Below are 20,965 nucleotides of genomic sequence, written 5' to 3' on the forward strand. Positions count from 1 at the left end.
ACATTTTGCAAGCAAACTTGCATAAAACTTGTAATGGCATAATATCTCGGTTCCTTTCGAAAACTGGCCAGATCCAATCATGGGTTCCAGAGTTATGGCCCCTTAAAGGTCCAAAATTTGCTATTTTGGCATTTGCAGCCATATAGAGACTTCATTTATGGTTTGATTTGATACAAACTTGCAAAATATCTTCAACAACAATAACTCTTGGTTTCCATGATGATCTGTCAGATCCAGTCATAGGTTCCAGAGTTATTTTATGTATGATTAGCTCCCCTGATTGTAATCAAAATGGATTTATATCAGTAAGTACTAATATGACTCATTTGAAATTTCATTATTGTCATTACTTGGACTCAGACAATCAGGGTAGATAACTATGGACTGATTTTATTTCAAATTACCTCCTTTTATTTCAAATTAAAATGTGTATATCTCCGTAACTAATGAAGATACTGATCTGAAATTTCATTTATGCCATCACATGGACTTGGACAATCAGTGAAGATACATATTGACTAAATTTATGACAAATTACCTCCCTTTATTTTTATGTAAATGAATATACCTAGCAGCTTCTAATGAGATTGGTTTGAAATGTTATTTATGTCTTCCATGGTAAGAAATTTCTACTTTTACTTAGTTTTCTAATATATTTTTGTAAAGGCTTGTACTCTGTATCTTCTACATGCATATACCAATGCATGACTACCTCCCCTGATTTTAATAAAAATGGATTTATCTCAGTAAGTATTTATAGGACTAATTTGAAATTTCATTATTGTCATTAGTTGGACTGAGACAAACAGGGTAGATAACTATGGACTGATTTTATTTCAAATTACCTCCCTTTGTTTCATATTTAAATGGGTGTATCTCAGTAACAAATAAAGATACTGATTTGAAATGTCATTTATGCCATCAGATGGACTAGGACAATCAGGGTAGCAGGGTTAGATGCTTACTTTTTTTCTAACAATCCTGGCGGGATTCCTCCTTACAAATTCAGCTGTCCCTCCCTGATTTCAGGAATCCCTCCCATTTTCAGTGATTTTATCGATTGTTAACACTATTTAAAAAGATTCAATAAACATATATAACCAAAGCAAATACATCTTTCTTTTATTTATATTTATTGAACATAAAGAATCGATACATTAACATTTGTAGTCCTTCAGCCATGAACTTTGAAAATAACGCGGAACCAGTCTACGTACATGTATGTATTCGAGAGTAAACATCCGGACTGTGGTTAGAACAGATGACAGGGGTGTAAAAAAAAAATTACACTTCACTCGCCGTGCAGGACTAGTAGCCAGTAATATCTACTCGCCCTTAGTGAACAGCCACTCGCCCTAATAACTGACACTTTTAATACTGTCACTTTTATGAAAGGAGTATTATGTACAATAGTATTATTTCCCGAAAAATATTTATTTTGAAAAGTGTCTAAAAAATTTGGACACAATAATCATCGTCCATCCACCCGTGTTGAAAGAGATGGGAAAAAACGTTAAAGATTATCGGTAATTATTCAGTTGATAAACTAAGTAATTGACCTTGTTTTCATGATCAATTTACACCCCCTCAAAGTAGAGCTAAAAGAAGTGTGTCAGTATCTTGACATCTGAAGTGGATATCAAAGCGGTATTTTTGCTCGAGATTGTCATGGCATTACGTCATGTTTTCGCGCCATGTGACACATCACTGTCTGATCGTACCGCATCGGTTCTTAAAATTGCTGAGAAATAGAAATCAATAAAAAGTTTCTTCTTTAATTTGTTATCAAAAGCGAATGTGCTATATCCCGTATAAAAGGTAAATGTCTCAAACGATAGTTACTATAGTGGATATTCTACCTCTGTGACCTATTTGCCCTCAAGGAATTTACATTACTGTTTGACAAAAAAAAAAAAAAAACTTAAATTGTTGGTCAAAAAATACATGTGAAAAGATTCATTTAAAACTTATTAAAAACAGCAATGACATCACATTGCTTTATTTTAAAATCGCATTTTTATTTACGTTCACGAGGTCACGTAACCTATTCTGCCGCACTAACAGAAATCTCATCTGTTTGCCAAAAAACTTTTTACTCCATGTATTGTAATTGCTGCCGCTTTTTCATTATTTAAGATTTTTTTATTCTGTTTTTTGTTCCTTCTGGTCAAAAGTCTGAATTTTATGCCCTGAGTATTCATCATTTATTTACTTTTAGACAGAAATTAGTAACTAAGACCGCACTGTTTGAATTTTTACAAATGATTATATGAAAATTCGACCGTTTTTATAGAATTTTGCCTACATTTCTGTCGATATCTTATTAAAATCATTATAGAATTCAAATAGTATTATTTCTCAAGAGGAGTTGAAAACTTGAAGTGAAAATGTTAAAAAATGAATGCACTACGCACGGTTTTTGTGTACGTGTCGATGTAAATTAGATATTTAATACGATAGGTCGCACGTGCTTGTGGAATGGAAAATTATCGGCATGACGTTTTGATATCTTTACGATTCGCGGGTAAATTCCAGTCAATCCAGGTAGCGATTGAACCATCTCAAAGTTTGTTGACGTTTTGGAGTTGTAATTTCTGAATTTTGGTAAAGTAAGGACGTAAAAAAACCACTCGCCCGATTGGTCGAGTATACAGCGAGGTCCACTCGTCCTACTCAGACTTTAACTCGCCAATGCGAGCGGGCGAGTGGAATTTTACACCCCTGCTGAGATGTCGACTTCGAAAATCGTTTCAAAGCAAGGTTTTTCTGTCATTTTGGTATTTTTGATAAGTTTTTTTAGCTATAGATATTGAACTGAAAACTTACTGTCCCGACGGGACAGCCAGCTTCCAAGTTCAGGAGGCCCTCCGCTAAAATAGGTGTCCTCGGGATCGCGGGACTGCGTTAAGATCGAACCCTGGGTAGATAACTTTTCACTGAATTTATGACAAATACCTCGTTTATTTTATGTAAATGAATATACTTCAGCAGCATCTAATGTGAATGGTTTTAAATGTTATTTAAGTCTTCCAGGGTAAGGAATAGTCATGCTAGTACAAAAATGCAGCATTTGAGCCTAAGACCCTCAAACTTGGTATGGAGTTTGGCCCTGACTAGTACGTGACCCATAGGTCAAAATGGACTGTTGCAAGAAAATATTTATCCTGTCAGATGATATTTAAAGTGTATGCCTATGTGATCTATGTCAAAACTTGATCTAATCATTAAGAGCAATGGTACTCAGGTGAGCGATATAGGGCCATCATGGCCCTCATGTTTTTAGCTCACCTGTCACATAGTGACAAGGTGAGCTTTTGTGATCACCCTTCGTCCGTCCGTGCGTCAACAATTTCTTGTCTGCACGATAGTGGTTTCATTCAAGATTTTATTTTAACCAAAGTTGCACACAACTTGTATCACCATAAGATCTTGGTTCCTTTCTTGAACTAGCCAGATCCCATTATGGGTTTCAGAGTTATGGCCCCCAAAAGGGCCAAAATTAGCTATTTTGACTTTGTCTGCACAAAAGCAGCTTCATTTATGATTTGATTTTTACCAAACTTGCACACAACTTGTATCACCATAAGATCTTGGTTCCTGTCTTGAACTGGCCAGATTCATTATGGGTTCCAGAGTTAAGGCCCCTGAAAGGACCAGAATTAGCTTTTTTGACCTTGTCTGCACAATAGCAGCTTCATTTATGATTTTATTTTAACCAAACTTGCACACAACTTATATCAGCATAAGATCTTGGTTCCTTTCTTGAACTGGCGAGATTCCAATATGGGTTCCAGAGTTATGGTCCCTGAAAGGGCCAGAATCAGCTATTTTGACCTTGTCTGCACAATAGCAGTTTCATTTATGATTTGAATTTAATAAAACTTGCACAAAACATGTGTCACCATAAGATCTCAGTTCCTTTCTTGAACCGGCCAGATCCCATTATGGGTTCCAGAGTTATGGCCCCTGAAAGGGCCAGAATTAGCTATTTTGGCCTTGTCTGCACAATAGCAGCTTCATTTATGATTTGATTTTAACCAAACTTGCACACAACTTGTATCACCACAAGATCTTGGTTCATTTCTTAAACTGGCCAGATTCCATCATGGGTTCCAGAGTTATGGCCCCTTAAAGTTCCAAAATTGGCTATTTTGGCTTTTGCAGCCATATAGAGACTTCAATTATGGTTTTATTTGATACAAACTTCCAAAATATCTTCAGCAACAATAAATCTTGGATTCCATGACAAATCAGATCCAATTGTAGGTTCCAGAGTTAATTTATATCTGATTACCTCCCCTGATGGTAATCAAAATGGATTTATATCAGTAAGTACTTATAGTACTTATTTGAAATTTCATTATTGTTATTAGTTGGACTGAGACAATCAGGGTAGATAACTATGGACTGATTTTATGTCAAAATACCTCCCTTTATTTCAAATAAGTGGGTATATCTCCGTAACTAATGAAGATACCGATCTGAAATTTCATTTATGTCAACAGATTTATTTGGCAGATATTTTCTGCGGTACAACATGGATGGTACCTCCAATTTTTAGGTGTATTTTGACATATCTATACCTTGTAAGAATTTTTTTTTTCTTTTTGGTTAAATTTCTTCCCTTTATTGTTCCTGTCCTTTGGACTTAGATATTTTTTCTGAGGACCTTCTTGTCCTCAAGTGCAATGATAACAGGTGAGCGATATAGGGCCATCATGGCCCTCTTGTATTTTTATTTATTTATTTTTTATTTTTATTTTTTTATTAATTTCCCTTTCTTGTTACATTTAATAACTTATATGATAACTTTTTATAATCAGCCAAAAAAAATCGGTATGAAACAACTGGGTTTTTAGCTCACCTGAGCACAAAGTGCTCAAAGGTGAGCTTTAGTGATCACCCTGTGTCCGGCGTCCGTCGTCGTCCGTCCGTCCGTCCGTCGTCAACAATTTGACTGTTAACACTCTAGAGGTCACATTTTTGGCCCAATCTTAATGAAACTTAGTCAGAATGTTACCCTCGATAAAATCTTGGACGAGTTCGATATTGGGTCATCTGGGGTCAAAAACTAGGTCACCAGGTCAAATCAAAGGAAAAGCTTGTTAACACTCTAGAGGTCACATTTTTGACCCAATCTTAATGAAACTTGGTCAGAATGTTACCCTCAATAAAATCTTGGACGGGTTTGATATTGGATCATCTGGGGTCAAAAACTAGGTCATCAGGTCAAATCAAAGGAAAAGCTTGTTAACACTCTAGAGGTCACATTTTTGGCCCAATCTTAATGAAACTTGGTCAGAATGTTACCCTCAATAAAATCTTGGACGAGTTTGATATTGGGTCATCTGGGGTCAAAAACTAGGTCATCAGATCAAATCAAAGGAAAAGCTTGTTAACACTCTAGAGGTCACATTTTTGGCCCAATCTTAATGAAACTTGGTCAGAATGTTACCCTCAATAAAATCTTGGACGAATTCGATATTGGGTCATCTGGGGTCAAAAACTAGGTCACCAGGTCAAATCAAAGGAAAAGCTTGTTAACACTCTAGAGGTCACAATTTTAGCTCAATCTTAATGAAACTTGACCAGAATGTTAATCTTGATGATCTTAAGGTCCAGTTTGAATCTGGGTCATGTAGGATCAAAAACTAGGTCACCAGGTCAAATCAAAGGAAAAGCTAGTTTACACTGTAGAGGCCACATTTATGACCATATCATAATGAAACTTGGTCAGAATGTTAATCTTGATGATCTTAAGGTCAAGTGTAAATCTGGGTCAGGTGGGCTCAAAAACTAGGTCACTAGGTCAGATCAAAGGAAAAGCTTGTTAACACTGTAGAGGCCATATTTATGACTGTATCTTCATGAAACTTAGTCAGAATGTTAAACTTGATGATCTTAAGGGCAGGTTTGAATCTGGGTCATGTCGAGTCAAAAACTAGGTCACCGGGTCAAATCAAAGGAAAAGCTAGTTAACACTTTAGAGGCCACATTTATGACCGTATCTTAATGAAACTTTGTCAGAATGTTAATCTTGATGATCTTTAGGTCAAGTTTAAATCTGGGTCAGTTGGGGTCAAAAACTAGGTCACTAGGTCATATCAAAGGAAAACCTTGTTAACACTCTAGAGGCCACATTTATGACTGTATATTCATGAAACTAAATCAGAATGTTAAACTTGATGATCTTTAGGTCAAGTTCGAATCTGGGTCATGTCGGGTCAAAAACTAGGTCACGGGGTCAAATCAAAGGAATGGCTAGTTAACACTTTAGAGGCCACATTTATGACCATATCTTAATGAAACTTGGTCAGAATGTTAATCTTAATGATCTTTAGGTCTGTAGGTCAGGTGAGCGATACAGGGCCTTCATGGCCCTCTTGTTATATAATATGCACATTTTAATCCAAGTGTGTTGTTATAACATCTTGTATATATAGTACAATATTGTTTATACATCATTGACAGATATCAGTTCATTATGTTATACTGCTGTAGAGAAAATTAGATGCCTTCCAGTAGGGGACTTTGTATTGCATGGCAGTACTTCATTCACTTGTTAATATTCATTTCATAATAAAAATCATAGGGCTTATTCAGTTGTAAGTAATAAACTATTACAGGAATGGTGGGTGGGGTTTGATGCCTTTGCATGTTATATTATCAAAAATGCTTCAAAATACTAGCTGCTTTAACAACAGTTATCATATTTTTCTTAAATGATTGCTTTTCAATGACTAGTTATTAAGATTGCACTAGAAAATCTCATTAGAAAAGACGGATATGTCCGAAAATCACGGTCACGAAAACAGGTGACAAATATGGAAACTTAAGACTTAAATTCTTGATAATATACCTGTTTTTAATTTATTTTCTTTCATCATAGCTATTCAAAACTTACAATTTCTGCTTATTTAAAGCATTTCCCCCCTAAACTAAGACTAACGATAAGACTCTGTAACAATAAAAAAAAAAGTTCTATATCGTTACGGCAGATCTGCTCATAAAATCGTATCAAGCACACAAAATAATGATTATAATTATTGAGAAAAAAAATTCAGTAATCTAATTAATGCCAATTGACTGCCAAATCAAATAAAATTGTTGCAAATTTGCTCACCTTCTTTTAATAACGGATGTTGTTCATTACACAGATTATCGATTTTTCACATCTTTTGATCCACAAACATAATATGTTGACATAGCTTACAAGCTGTTATTAGACAAGTCCTGCCTTGCGATCGCCTGTCAACGGTAGTTTAACTCCGCCTTCCATACCTTACTGCCTACGTCGGGCATATCATTATTAGTGTATGCGTGTTTTCAGTGACCGCGAGTATGCATACGCCAGTGTTTATTTGGAATTCACGAGTTAATTGTGGACACAGTTTCATTGCAGGAAATGAATGATAAGAGAAAGGATTATCAAATAAAAATGCCCCCGGGTCCCGAGTGATGCACAGGCAAGTATCATGCCAGGTCCTTTGAGCGTCTTTTGAAAATCTCCCATGTCCCGGACCCGGGTCAAATGGAACCCCTGATATAATCAATTGCTGTTAAAAATATCTTTAGAATAGTGTTGCAATGTGTAGTGCTAGTAAATTTACAAGATTGATGTAGAAGGTTTTACATTTCAGATGTGAGTTGATAGAAGTAATCGTTCAACATGAATGGTGAGGTACCAAATGTTCCCATCACCACCTTAGCAGGGATAACAAGTCTAACAGACTGTAAGTATTACATTTTTCGAAAAAAATCTTTTCATGTCATACTTATATCACATAATGGGCTGTTTTCCCCAAATACCAAATAACAAGTATACTTTTTGCAGGAATAACAGGCCTGGCACCTTCTCTTCCTAATTTATAAAAGCCCTGGATGCTGATACAAGAAATGTTACTGGTGCCAGTTATTTCCCATTTTGTTTTTAGCTCACCTGTCACATAGTGACAAGGTGAGCTTTTGTGATCACCCGTCCTCTGCGTGTGTCTGTGCGTCAACAATTTCTTGTCTGCACGATAGTGGTTTCATTATTGATTTTATTTTAACCAAACTTGCACACAACCTGTATCACCATAAGATGTCGGTTCCTTGCTTGAACTGGCCAGGTCCCATTATATGTTCCAGAGTTATGGCCCCTGAAAGGGCCAAAAATAGCTATTTTGACCTTGTCTGCACAATAGCAGCTTCATTTATGATTTGATTTTAACCAAACTTGCACACAACTTGTGTCACCATAAGATCTTGGTGCCTTTCTTGAACTAGCCAGATCCCATTATGGGTTTCAGAGTTATGGCCCCTGAAAGGGCCAGAATTATCTATTTTGACCTTGTCTGCACAATAGCAGCTTCATTTATGATTTTATTTTAACCAAACTTGCACACAACTTGTATCAACATAAGGTCTTGGTTCCTTTCTTGAACTGGCGAGATTCCATTATGGGTTCCAGAGTTATGGCCCCTGAAAGGGCCAGAATTAGCTATTTTGACCTTGTCTGCACAATAGCAGCTTCATTTATGATTTGAATTTAATCAAACTTGCACAAAACTTGTGTCACCATAAGATCTCGGTTCCTTTCTTGAACCGGCCAGATCCCATATGGGGTCCAGAGTTAGGGCCCCTGAATGGGCCAAAATTAGCTATTTTGACCTTGTCTGTACAATAGCAGCTTCATTTATGATTTGATTTTAACCAAACTTGCACACAACTTGTATCACCACAAGATCTTGCTTCCTTTCTTCAACTGGCCAGATTCCATCTTGGGTTCAAGAGTTATGGCCCCTTAAAGGTCCAAAATCGGCTATTTTGGCTTTTGCAGCCATATAGAGACTTCATTTATGGTTTTATTTGATACAAACTTCCAAAATATCTTCAACAACAATAAATCTTGGATTCCATGACAAATCAGATCCAGTCGTAGGTTCCAGAGTTATTTTATATCTGATTACCTCCCCTGATGGTAATCAAAATGGATTTATATCAGTAAGTACTTATAGGACTTATTTGAAATTTCATTATTGTTATTAGTTGGACTGAGACAATCAGGGTAGATAACTATGGACTGATTTTATGTCAAATTACCTCCCTTTATTTCAATCTAAAATGGGTATATCTCCGTAACTAATGAAGATACTGATCTGAAATTTCATTTATGCCAACATATTTATTTGGCACATCCTTCTTTTGTTCACTTTCAATATATATTTTTTTTTAATAACTTCCCTTTAACGTTACTATAAATAGCTTATTTTTAGTAACTTTTGTATTATTGGTCGTAGGGAAAAACCGAGACCACTTTTCTGTGGTACAACATGGATGGTACCTCCAATTTTTAGGTGTATTTTGACATATCTGTACCTTGTAAGAATTTTTTTTTTCTTTTTGGTTAAATTTCTTCCCTTTATTGTTCCTGTCCTTTGGACTTAGATATTATATTTTGAGGACCTTCTTGTCCTCAAATGCATTGATAACAGGTGAGCGATATAGGGCCATCATGGCCCTCTTGTTTGTGTATTAACGGCTGCAGAACCTGTCCTTTGGATTTAGATATTTTTTCTGAGGACCTTGTCCTCAAGTGCCATGATAACAGGTGAGCGATATAGGGCCATCATGGCCCTCTTGTTTAGTATAATACATTAATTTTTATTGATGCTTAGATACTAACTATTAATTTCCAGTTGTAAAAAAACATTGTATTTGTTATTTAGATTCATCAAATTTATAAAATTTGACGAAACACCTTTTGTCTGCATACAGAAGAACAAGACTTAAGACAAAACCTAAAAATTGATATGCATCTGTTAAAATAATTCTAAGTAATGTATATATATTTTATTGGAGTTTTTATATTTTAGTGTTACCCGAGCTACCCCTACCAACACCATTGCCAAATGCCATAAATAATAAAAGTCTTCTCCACAACTCAAAACTGTCAGAGAAGTCAAGAAAACTATTAGAAGATGCAGATGATGCCTTGGTTGAACAGATCTCGGAAATTCTCCGACAAAGCACCACTGATGACATGTAAGTTTGAATTCTTGACTGTGGGAGAGGATACTTAAATGATTGTAAGATAAGTTTCAGAGACTATAGTATTGCAGTTCTTCATCAGTCAGTGTTTTCTTCTTTTTGTGTCCAATCCCATAACTGGGCCTTTCTGGCACAAGTTTTCCCAATTATGAGACAACATGACATGCACAACACCCAAACTCCTAGCTCAGCTATTACTCAAAATTGGCTACCAATCCCCTACCCACTGCTACATTAATTTTACTTACTCTTTCCTTAGATCTTTAAATTTTTTGCTTTATATTGCCCTGCTTTGCAGAGCTCTTGTTGTACACATAGATAGATATTTAAATAACTTTTAACAAACCATAATTAGGCAGTGTTACAAGTGCACTATTTAGAATCAAAATCACACATTTGATTTTATGTCAATTTGATCAGAAAAATACACAGGCTGAGGTATTGGGCAAACATGTTTTTTGTGGAATTCTATGTCTCCTGTTTGAGAACATGTAGATGTTGAGGCACATACTGAATGAGGCTCCATTTTAAATAAATTTGCATATGTGCAGAATGCAATAGGGTACCATCTGAGATATCGTAATAAGGATTTCCCCATGATATTGTTGTCTAATCAAAATTTGTTGTATTCATTTTAGTGAACTCAAGGACAACCTTGAAGGGGCTCCTGTTGATGGTGAAATGTCGGAGCTACTTAGAGCCATATTAGCAAATGATCCAGAAGTTTTCTCCGGAGGATCCAAGGAGCGGTCAAGTAATTAGCTTTTCCAATCGAAATTAAATGTCTGTGGAGGTTTTGGTCATATTTACATCTGAAAGATAGTCTAACTGAACATGAAAGTTACATGATTCTTTTCAAAAGAAGCTAGAAACTTACCATATGCTATTCCATGCCTTGTACTTTTCGAAATGCTTACTTTTCTATGAATATATACAAATAAATAAGGTTGTGAAATGTGAAAATATGTTATGATTTCTGCATTTAAGGGAGAAGTTCTGGCAGAAGTTCTCATAGTGGAAACCAGTCACCCTACCAGTCGCATTCTCCAAGGTTAGTAACTTCTACATTCTTTATTCTGTGTTAGAAAGAAATTCAGTCTTAAAATGATGTCATTTTTTATCTAAGAACAATTTATAAAAGGACTTTTGCTTATATAAACAGTTTTTTTTTTTTTTGTGATTGGTAAAAGAATATTCAATTTCTCATACAAAATACTATTAAGTAGAAATGCTTAACCTGAAGAATTCAATCAACGATTTATAACATAGACCTTTTATGGGCAAAAGTCTTACTTACCCTACAATATGTTTTCCATAGGATTGGTCTTCCAACTGGGACTGGTTCATCAAGTGTACAAAAATCACCATCTCTTCCGCATCAACAGCCAGGTAAGGACTGCTGTGACAAACAAATTATTTGTCAGGTGACTGTTGTATTAACAAAGCAAATAATAAAAGTGGCTTTGAACTTGATACTTTCTGGATGAAGTATTCAGACATTTTTTTCTGAAGCTAACACCAAAGCTGTTGAGATACATTTGTATTTGTTGCATTTATTGTGTTCAAAAATGTCTGCATTATGGTATCAGTGCACAATATTTTAAAAGACATGGAATGGCATAAACATTTGATAAAGCCTGATTCACTGAAATTTTGGAACTAGCAGTTTTCAGTGTAATTCGAGGTAATATAAATTACAATTTTTTACGAAGCCAGTGTAAGTGAATCAATATTTTTTCAAATCTAAAATTTGTTATTTTCTTCACTGAAAAGGCAATTCTGTGACATGTGTTATTGTTATTATACTCCCAGATACAAACGAGTGATAAAATTTTGGATTTGAAGACTCGCAGGTTTCATTTTGAGATCAGTGTAAATTCTCTGATATACATTTGGGGGAGCGGGGTGAAAACAAGTGTCTGTCTTGAAGTTGGGCAAAGATAACCAGAAATTCAGAAATAAACCCTCTTCCATTTTTGTTGGGACAGATTATACAGTGTAACTGTGTTAGGAATTTTAGTGATGTTTTGGTCAAGTTGGGGGAAAATTTCAGTCATCCAGCTAACAATAACATAATATCAAAAAGACATCTGTTTCTTTTCAATGATTTGCATTTTTGATGACCGTCTTTATTATTTTTCTCACTGAAGGTTGACATTTCACCACAATTTTTTGTAGGATACTACAGGGAATGTTTAGTCTCAGAATGAGGGAAGACGATAATTTCAATCGGGTGTATGACCCAGTAATGGCTATAAAATGGGCAAAAAAAAACCCAGCTAACCTGGAACTATAATTTTAACAAAGTGTTTAATGACCTGTATGATTTTGTATGCAATATTTTCCAGGGTCATCAAATTACAATGGTGAACACTTCGATAAGCGAAACAAACACAAGCTACCAACAGCAGTCAGTAAGTTCCATTTGTATTGTCTGCAGTGATTTTTTTTGCATATTTTTACTGCCGAATATCGGCACTTTCCCCTCGCCAAAATAGGCCATTTTTTCCCAAAAAATCATCTATTTTTCCCCTAAAAAAGTGATGTTTTTCCCCCTCAAATTATAGTATTTTATTTCCAAAATATAACAGTATATATTTGGGCGTGAGATCCGCGATATCTAACATGAAACTGGCAGAAATGACATCAGAAACGTCCTTTTTCAAGATCAAAATCGCATCAAGGTTACAGTCGCGAAAACACGTGACAAACAAAACATTGCCGATTTTCAAGAGAAATATGGACTTCAGTTGGTTTAAATATGTTTCATTATGTCAGTTAATCGTTTATGGTAATGAAAAATGACAATATCTATCCTAGTTTTTGGAAAATTGGAGATCAAAATCGCCGCGATTGTACCGAATTTCGGATAGTCGAAATTTCGGACGTTATCAAATTTCAAGGGAATGAAGTGAAAATTGATAAATACAATTATTACAAGTTGTATTGGTGTCTTAATTAATTTTATCACCCAAAAATTTCACGATTTTAAATCCAAAAGTGGTTTTGAAAAAATATAAACTCTTTAAACAAAATTCAGTTAGGAAATGTACAGATTTATATCACTTAGTATGGAAATTAAACATATTTATATTTTTCCCAATTTGGGGAATTATCGCGCTTATTTTCCCAATTCAGCGGGCACAGGCACCTTTATTTTTTCCAAAAAAAAATCACTGTGTCTATATTGAATCTTAATGGTGATCCATCTGAGACTAATTCTTTTGTTGTAACTTTAAAGTATTAGATTCAAATTCTGTATCCAGTAAACACAATGTAGAAATTTATTGAAACCTCTCACCCACAAATGTTCTTAAATTTTTGCTTTTTAGCTCGACTGTTTGAAATATTTCAAATAGTAGAGCTTTAATAATCACCCTTTTGTCGGCGTCTGTGTCACAAAAGTTCAGGTTAAAGTTTTGCATGTAAACAGGTTTCTCAGAAACTACTAGGCTTTTATTTTGTCAAAATTATGTCCCTTTTCAACTTAGTTTTGCATGTAATAAGGTATCTCAGAAACTACAGGGCCAAATGCTATCAAACTTTACATGTTTCTTTAGCATCATGAGATGATCTCCAAAGACAAATAACATGGTATTCTAGTGGTGTATGCTGGTATTTCTTTTAGCAATAAGAGCTAATTCTATTATGACTTGCTTATATTAAGGAAAAAAGCAGAATGGTGTAAATTATTTTCCTCTTTTCATATTTCTTGCAAGATTTTATTAATGTTTATATTCACAAGGATGTTTCTGATTTTACAGTGAGTTCTCCTGCTCAAGCTACAGTTGCAGAATCTGCCATGAGGCAAACAGTATGTACATTTGTCTTAATTGTGACATTTTGTCCTAAGATCTACTCATTTTCATTTGAAAGAAAAGTGCAATTGCAGGAAATTTAAAGTTTTGTTTTGTCTTCCAAACTCTTCATTTTGGTAATATGTTGACTGTAAAATGACGAAACTTTACCTACAGTAACTATGTATTTACAGACTGGCAGGCATTCTGGAGTGATCGATCTAGATGATGATAGTGATGGTGGTTCTATACAAATGTCGAGGTCAAATAAGAAAGAATATGATAGAAAGGTGGGTTCAGAATAATGCTTTCAAGAGCTTTCTATACAAGATTATTCTGCCAGTTTGTATGCCCCTCTTCAAAAAAGGAGCGGTATATTGTTTTGCAGATGTCTATCGGTATGTAGACCAATCCACTTCCGGATGATAACTCAAGAACACTTGGGCCTAGGGTCATGAAAGTTGATAGGGAGGTTGGTCATAACCAGCAGATGACCCTTATTGATTTTGAGATCAGTAGGTCAAAGGTCAACTTGACAAGGTGATTTTAGGTCAAAGGTCAAGGTCACAATGACCCGGAACAAACAGTTTCTGGGTGATATTGATAACTCAAGAATGCTTAGGCCTAGGATCATGAAAGTTGATAGGTAGGTTGGTCATGACCAGCAGATGACCCCCGTATTGATTTAGAGATCAGTAGGCAGAAGGTCAAGCTCACAGTGACCCGTAACAGTTAAACCGTATCTGGACGAGAACTTGAGAACGCTTAACCAAGGATCACAAAACTTGATAGGGAGGTTGATGTTGATCAGCAGATGATACCTATTGATTTTGAGGTCAGTAGGTCAAAGGTCAAGGTCACAGTGACCCGGAACAGGTAAATGGTTTTCGAACGATAACTCGGGAACTCTTGGGCCTAGGATCATGAAAGTTGATAGGGAGGTTGGCCATGACCAGCAGATGACTCCTATTGATTTTGAGGTCAAAGGTCAAGGTCACATTGACCCAGAACAGTTAAGCCATTTCTGAACGATGTTGAGAACACTTGAGTCTAGGATCACGAGACTTAATAGGGAGGTTGATCATGACCAGCAGATGACCCATATTGATTTTGAGGTCAATAGGTCAAGGTCACATTGACTCAAAAACAGTAGAACTTTTGTGTACAGTGACCAAATAATTTCTGTTCCTTGTGCAATTACTGAATGCATCAAGGGGGGCATTTCGTGTTTTTACAAGCTAGTCTTAATTGAAAATTATTTTTAACAAGTTGATGGTTCATTTCATTATATTATGGAAGAAACATATACTTCAGACTTTGCTTACTTTATTCACATCTCTGAATTTTTTATCTCCGGCAGATTTTTTTTTCTTCAAGGTCACTTGTAGCATTTGTTCAAGAAAGACAGGCATATTCATTAACAATAATATGTCTAGCAATAGGTGGGGAAGGTTTACTTGAAATAAAGTTATTGTTTTATGTTTCCTGTATGTTGACTTTAATATAGTAAGAATATTGTTTCCTTTGTTGTATGAAAAAAAAAGGTTACAGTTTACCTTTTATCTTCTTAAAAAATGTAGAAAGTAGCTAAGTGTAGGGGAAAGAGAAATAAAGCAACAGTAATGAAGGTATATTTAGTTTCTAATGTGTTCACACACTGTTTATGTTACTGTCTTGTATATTTAAGAATTCAGCTATGTTAATTGCATGTTTTCATTGTAATATATTTTGTTCACTGTTCCAAACTTTCCTCAAAGCATAATTTAATCATTTATATGTTTTAGGTGTTCAGAAGTTTATGTCTTTTAATATGTTATCTTCGTTACTGCTGTTATTGTTTGAATTCTTTCAAGTGAATAGTTGTGTTTTTTACAGAGTAACGTTTCATATTTAACTTCTGTTGATGATTGTCAATAAGTTTTATCGTCTCGAAGTGTATTAAGATTGAGTCAATATATGCGCTAATCAAGATCTTAAGAGCATTTGTGATTTTTCTTTTTTATAGAAATCTGAAGAGAAGTTAAGAAATGAATTTTTGGTTGAGAAGATGAAAGCCTCTGGAAAACCTGTAGTCTGTCTTGAACCTTTAGGCTCAAAGGTAATCATTTGTGGGTAGTATTTAATCCTGGTCTGCATTTTTATGGCCCTTTTCATAGAAGATTGTATATAATGATTTGGTAATTGTTGGTTGGTCAGTAGACACTTTGTTTTCCTATCAACTAGCTAATATTTCTTGCCAGTAGTCTAAAAGTCCATCAAGTTCTTTCATCAAAATACATTGTTAAATTTAAAATGAACTATTAGTATACTATTGCCAACCTAAATTATAATTAGGACCTTCTATACAACTTTTTTATGCTCCGGTCAAAGAAGCGGATGTATATTGCTTTGCACATGTCCATCCATCTGCTGGTAGAGTGAACGGTTTCTGCCCAATAACTTCAGAACCACTTGACCTAGAACCTTTAAACTTGGTAGCATGATTAGGTTATGAAGTAGATGACCCCTATAGTTTTTGGATTCAGTAGGTCAAGGTCATGGGCTGAACTCGGAAAACGATTTCTGCCAAATAACTTGAGAACCATGTGAACCGGAACCTTAACTTGATTGCGTGATTGGGCTTATCTAATAGATGACCCCTTTAGTTTTTTGGGTCAAAGGTCAAGGTCACACAGGCCAGAACCTTGAAAACAGTTTCCGCCCAGTAACTTGAGAAATACTTGACCCAGAACCTAAAGGCTTGACAGCATGATTGGACCTATGAAGTAGATGACTTCTATTGTTATGGGGTCATAGGTCAAGGTCACAGGGACATGAACCATGTTCTCACTGAATTGCTTGAGAATCACTCGACCCAGAACCTTTAACTTTAATAGCATGATTGGGCTCTGGTACCTGAACCTTCAAACTGGTTTCCACACATTACCCTTAGAACCACTCGATCTAGAAACTTCATGTTTGAAGTAGATGACCCAGACCCCTATTGTTTTTTGGGGTCAAAGGTCAAGGTCACAGGGACCTGAACTTTGAAAACAGTTCTTCTCAATAACTAAAGAACCACTCTACCCAGAACCTTCAAACTTGATATCATGATTGGGTTATAAAGTAGATGACCCCTGTTGTTATTGGAGTCAGTAAGTATAAAGGTCAAGGTCACAAGGACCTGAAATGTTTCTGCTCAATAACTTGAGAGCCACTTTACCCAGTATCTGTAAACTTTATAGCATGTTTTAGGCTTATGAAGTTTTATGACCCCTATAGTTTTGGGGGTTAGTGCTCAAAGATCAAGGTCATGGTGATCATGGGACTGAAAATGGGACAACCCATCATGTGATGCATATATGTTTTACAAACAGCTCAGTTTATATAAGCAATGATTGATGTCGTTTTTTAGCAGGAGATTAAGAAATTTTATGTTCCCTTCTAGAGAAAACAAGTTCAAATGATTTCAGTTTTGAGCCAGTTTTTTAATGTAATATAAGAAATTGACAGGAGAATACAATATGATAAACATATTTTTGCACTGTCAGCGCTGTGGTAATTGATGAGTACCTGTTTTCGTTTTCAGATGGATAGTATGTTTGATCTGGCTAAACAGAAAGATGATATCTGGAATACCAAGTGCAAACCTGTCAGAGTGTCCCTTGAACCATTAGATGAAAGGGTAAGATCCTGTTTTCATAATCCTGATAATGTTCTGGCATTAATTTGTTTGTGTGACAGATTGAATGTTCAACTAGCATGCTGATAAAATTGAGTTTTGAAATAAAGACAAGTACTTGATTAAATGTGAAGAGTTATTTGGATTGAAATTGTCTTGAAAAATTAACGGTATTTATTTAGGCACTTTGTTGTTGTTTTTCTGTATAAAGGCTTAGCTTAGCTTAGTTTTTTTAGCTCATAACAGAAGGTACCAGTGTTGTATGTGAAAAAAATAGTGTAAACTTTGAATCACATGTCTGGTTTGAATGCTGTGTAAGTGCTTGCACTTCGGTGTTTTGTGTATATTGGACAATTTACTGTTAACCAGGCTGCTACACAGCTGCATGTTAAACATTAAAAGTTTGTCATTTGAAAAAGTATATAAGCATTTCTGGTATATAACTTACATCTAATAACTTTATATTTTTGGGGGAGGGGGTGGGGAGGTACATAACTGTCACTGTCATCTGGTAGAATCTGCAAAATACTTCTTTGAAAATTAATAACACTGATATGGAAAGGCATTATTTGGGTACCTAAAAGTTTTTTAATATGAGCTACAGATAGTCTTCTTTTTTTAGGGCTTTTTCCTGTATATAACAGAGGCTGGTGTTGGGCCTGTTCCCAATGTGAAAAATAGACAAAATGTAACTAGTTTGAAGCATTGAATTTCCCCTAAAAAGTTGATTTTCTTACATGCACTTTAGTACCATTACAGACCCTACTCACATAGCGTATATGAGGGACTAGTCATACAGGATGTATACGAGATTCTCTGTGTTTATTCACTGTTGGCTCTCATTGAATTTTTCTTTGCAAATTTTCTCTTTAACCCTGAGAAAAACATCAATGTAGCTTCACTGTTTGATCGGGAAAATATCAGATTTTATGCCTTTAAATAGCCTGTTTGACCTAACTTTAACATTGTTCAGTTGTCAACAACGAAATTTATGCTAGTCTGCAAGGTCTACAAAACATCTTGATTCTCTATTGAGACTTGACCACTAGACTGAAAGTTTGAATGATAAATGTATCAAAACTGTTGTTCAGATGTTTTAAAATGCCCCCAAAAATAGGGAAATGCCATTGTAGGCTGCAAGTTGTAATAGCTATTAAAGCTTTCGAAAGGTGTTCTATGTTTGCTCTCTATATCGATAAGGTTTGTACACTCTTTTTCAATTTTAAGATAATCCCTCATCGTTTTCCCAATTTTTGGAAATATTATGGACCGGCAGAGGCACCCTGGAAATTTTTGTAAAAAGGGCCGTTTTTAGTTTGGCTTCAGTTCTCTGGAATTTCAATATTTCTTAAAGCTGTTCTGGGTATGGAAGTAAACATAATTAAAGTAGGATATGGCTGTCTCTCAAACTTGCCCTATTTTTTAGACATGAAAACTGCATTTCCAGGGACTGTAATATTCTGTGTATTCTTACATCATAACTTTCAACCATTTAACAGGATGCAAAAACTAAGGTACTAAGTTACACATTGCATGTTTGTTGTCTTGTTTAACAAAGTTATATCTTTTCATGTTTTATTAAATTTAATTCGAGAAACACTATATAGGACCCAGGCAGAAACTTGCTATAATATTGTCAAAAATACATAAATTGCATCACTTACATGTTTTAGAGTCTTGAATATATGCATACATTGGCAAGTTAGAAATTATAGTACTGTAAGGGTCCTTGTAGTTTCTCTTAGTTTTCCAAATGATCTCCCATTGAATAGAATTTGTTTATTTTCAGAAAAGAAGTAATACAATGCCATTAAACAGGTGTTTTGACAATGGCCCAGTCTTTCATTTATCTGAGCTCTGTCCTACTACTCTTGGTTCAGTACAACAGATCTAGGATGTATTACTGGGCCTTTTTCTGAAAAACAAAAACTGGGCCTTTTTCCGAAAAACATAGTAATGAGTTTGGTCACATTCTCCGTTTCAAATCTATGAGGCTTATTTTGGTTGTGGGCAATACAGAAAACTGTATTACCCCTGTCAATACAGAACTGTCGGATAAACTGTTGCTATAATGATGCACATGCAGAAAACACTAATCATGTAATATTGGTCAGTTTTTTTCTAAACTTCAAAAGTACAGTAGGCATTAAAATAAACATACAAGGGAGATCATTTATGGTGCTTGAAGATGCCTTACTTTTATTGTTAAGTTTGGTACATTTGGCAAGGATTTAGTTTGGTAAACAGAATTTGAAGCAAAGATTTGTTATTGTTAGTTTCCTTTGAATGATTCTGTTTCAGTAAGTTCTTACTAATGTGTTGATTCTGTTATATTGCTACTTAATTGGGAAGTGCATTGATCAAGGTCGGTTATGTTCATTTCCTTGATCAATGATTGTTGATTCTTTTGCATGATGGTTAAGCTTTCATACTGATATTGGCTATGCTCCATATAAAAAAAAATCCACAGTTAACTCTTATAAAAGTATTAGTGAAACAATTTCATATTAAATGGCCATCATGCCTTACAACACTTCTGTTGAATGTGAGTCATGTATTAGTAATACTGCAGTCAGATTTTCATCAAGTTTTTTGGTACAGCACAGCACTACTGCAGCTGTTACAATTTCAAAAACTTGTAAGGATATTCTTGTAACAAAATTTCATGATAAATTCAATATTTTAATTTAGAAACTTCAGAATGCTTACTTTCAAAATAGACATGTTAAAATCCTTGAAGAAATGTCTTTCTTTAATTTGAACTTAGCTTAATGTGTTCAGTTTTAAAATTTTATTGTATTTTTCTAAAAAGTTTAATTATTTTATTATATTTCAGACGTTAAAGTCCATAGCTACTGGTGGAACAGGTATGTACTTGTAAAATCTTTCAGCTGTATTAAAATAACAAAATTGAGCTGTGTAAAACTTTAATGACTGTTGAATACATGTTTATTGATTCTTTGAACAGTGTAAAATCAAATTTAGAAGTTAACATACAGGATACATGTAAATGCTCTTTGAAAGCCTTGAGAAGAAAATATATGAAAGCTTGGAATGCATTGTATGAAATCTTCGGATTGCATGTATTTCAGTGAAAACCAAAGGTATGAAAAGGCATCATGGGGATCACTATGACAATGATTATGGCTCTGATCGAGGAAAGAGAAGGAGACGGTCTGGCAGAATTGAGGAGGAAAGTGAAGAGAGTGACCATGATTCTGTCGAAGAATGTAAGAACAGTATAATATTTATGGGGTTGTTGCAACAGCTTTGAATTACATTGATATGGAGGGAAGTTTTTTTGGTTGTTGTTTTTTTTTTTAGCTCACATGTCACGAAGTGACAAGGTGAGCTTTTGTGATCACGTGGCGTCTGTCATTCGTCCATCCGTAAACTTTTGCTTGTGACCACTGTAGAGGTCACATTTTTCATGGGATCTTTATGAAAGTTGGTCAGAATGGTTATCTTGATGATA

General features: G+C 35.0%; 1 protein-coding gene across 5 annotated transcripts in view; it reads left to right on the plus strand.

The window, feature by feature from the left end:
- The window catches only part of LOC128555681 (nipped-B-like protein B), an 81,572-nt gene that overhangs the window by 11,177 nt on the left and 49,430 nt on the right, over nt 1–20,965 (plus strand). For 3 of the 5 annotated variants that reach the window (XM_053538765.1, XM_053538768.1, XM_053538769.1), the window contains exons 3-16: nt 7,641–7,733; nt 9,858–10,026; nt 10,671–10,786; nt 11,020–11,083; nt 11,351–11,421; nt 12,381–12,446; nt 13,797–13,846; nt 14,024–14,119; nt 15,410–15,457; nt 15,835–15,927; nt 17,398–17,493; nt 18,990–19,004; nt 20,327–20,357; nt 20,583–20,720. In XM_053538765.1, coding sequence (XP_053394740.1) covers nt 7,670–7,733; nt 9,858–10,026; nt 10,671–10,786; nt 11,020–11,083; nt 11,351–11,421; nt 12,381–12,446; nt 13,797–13,846; nt 14,024–14,119; nt 15,410–15,457; nt 15,835–15,927; nt 17,398–17,493; nt 18,990–19,004; nt 20,327–20,357; nt 20,583–20,720 — 1,117 coding nt within the window. In that variant the 5' untranslated portion in view covers nt 7,641–7,669. The remainder of the gene's footprint in view (nt 1–7,640; nt 7,734–9,857; nt 10,027–10,670; nt 10,787–11,019; nt 11,084–11,350; nt 11,422–12,380; nt 12,447–13,796; nt 13,847–14,023; nt 14,120–15,409; nt 15,458–15,834; nt 15,928–17,397; nt 17,494–18,989; nt 19,005–20,326; nt 20,358–20,582; nt 20,721–20,965) is intronic. The other 2 variants (XM_053538766.1, XM_053538767.1) reach the window with 2 other exon arrangements.

Source organism: Mercenaria mercenaria, chromosome 3 (genome assembly GCF_021730395.1).
Source record: "Mercenaria mercenaria strain notata chromosome 3, MADL_Memer_1, whole genome shotgun sequence".
In the NCBI taxonomy this organism is placed as follows: Eukaryota; Metazoa; Mollusca; class Bivalvia; order Venerida; family Veneridae; genus Mercenaria; species Mercenaria mercenaria.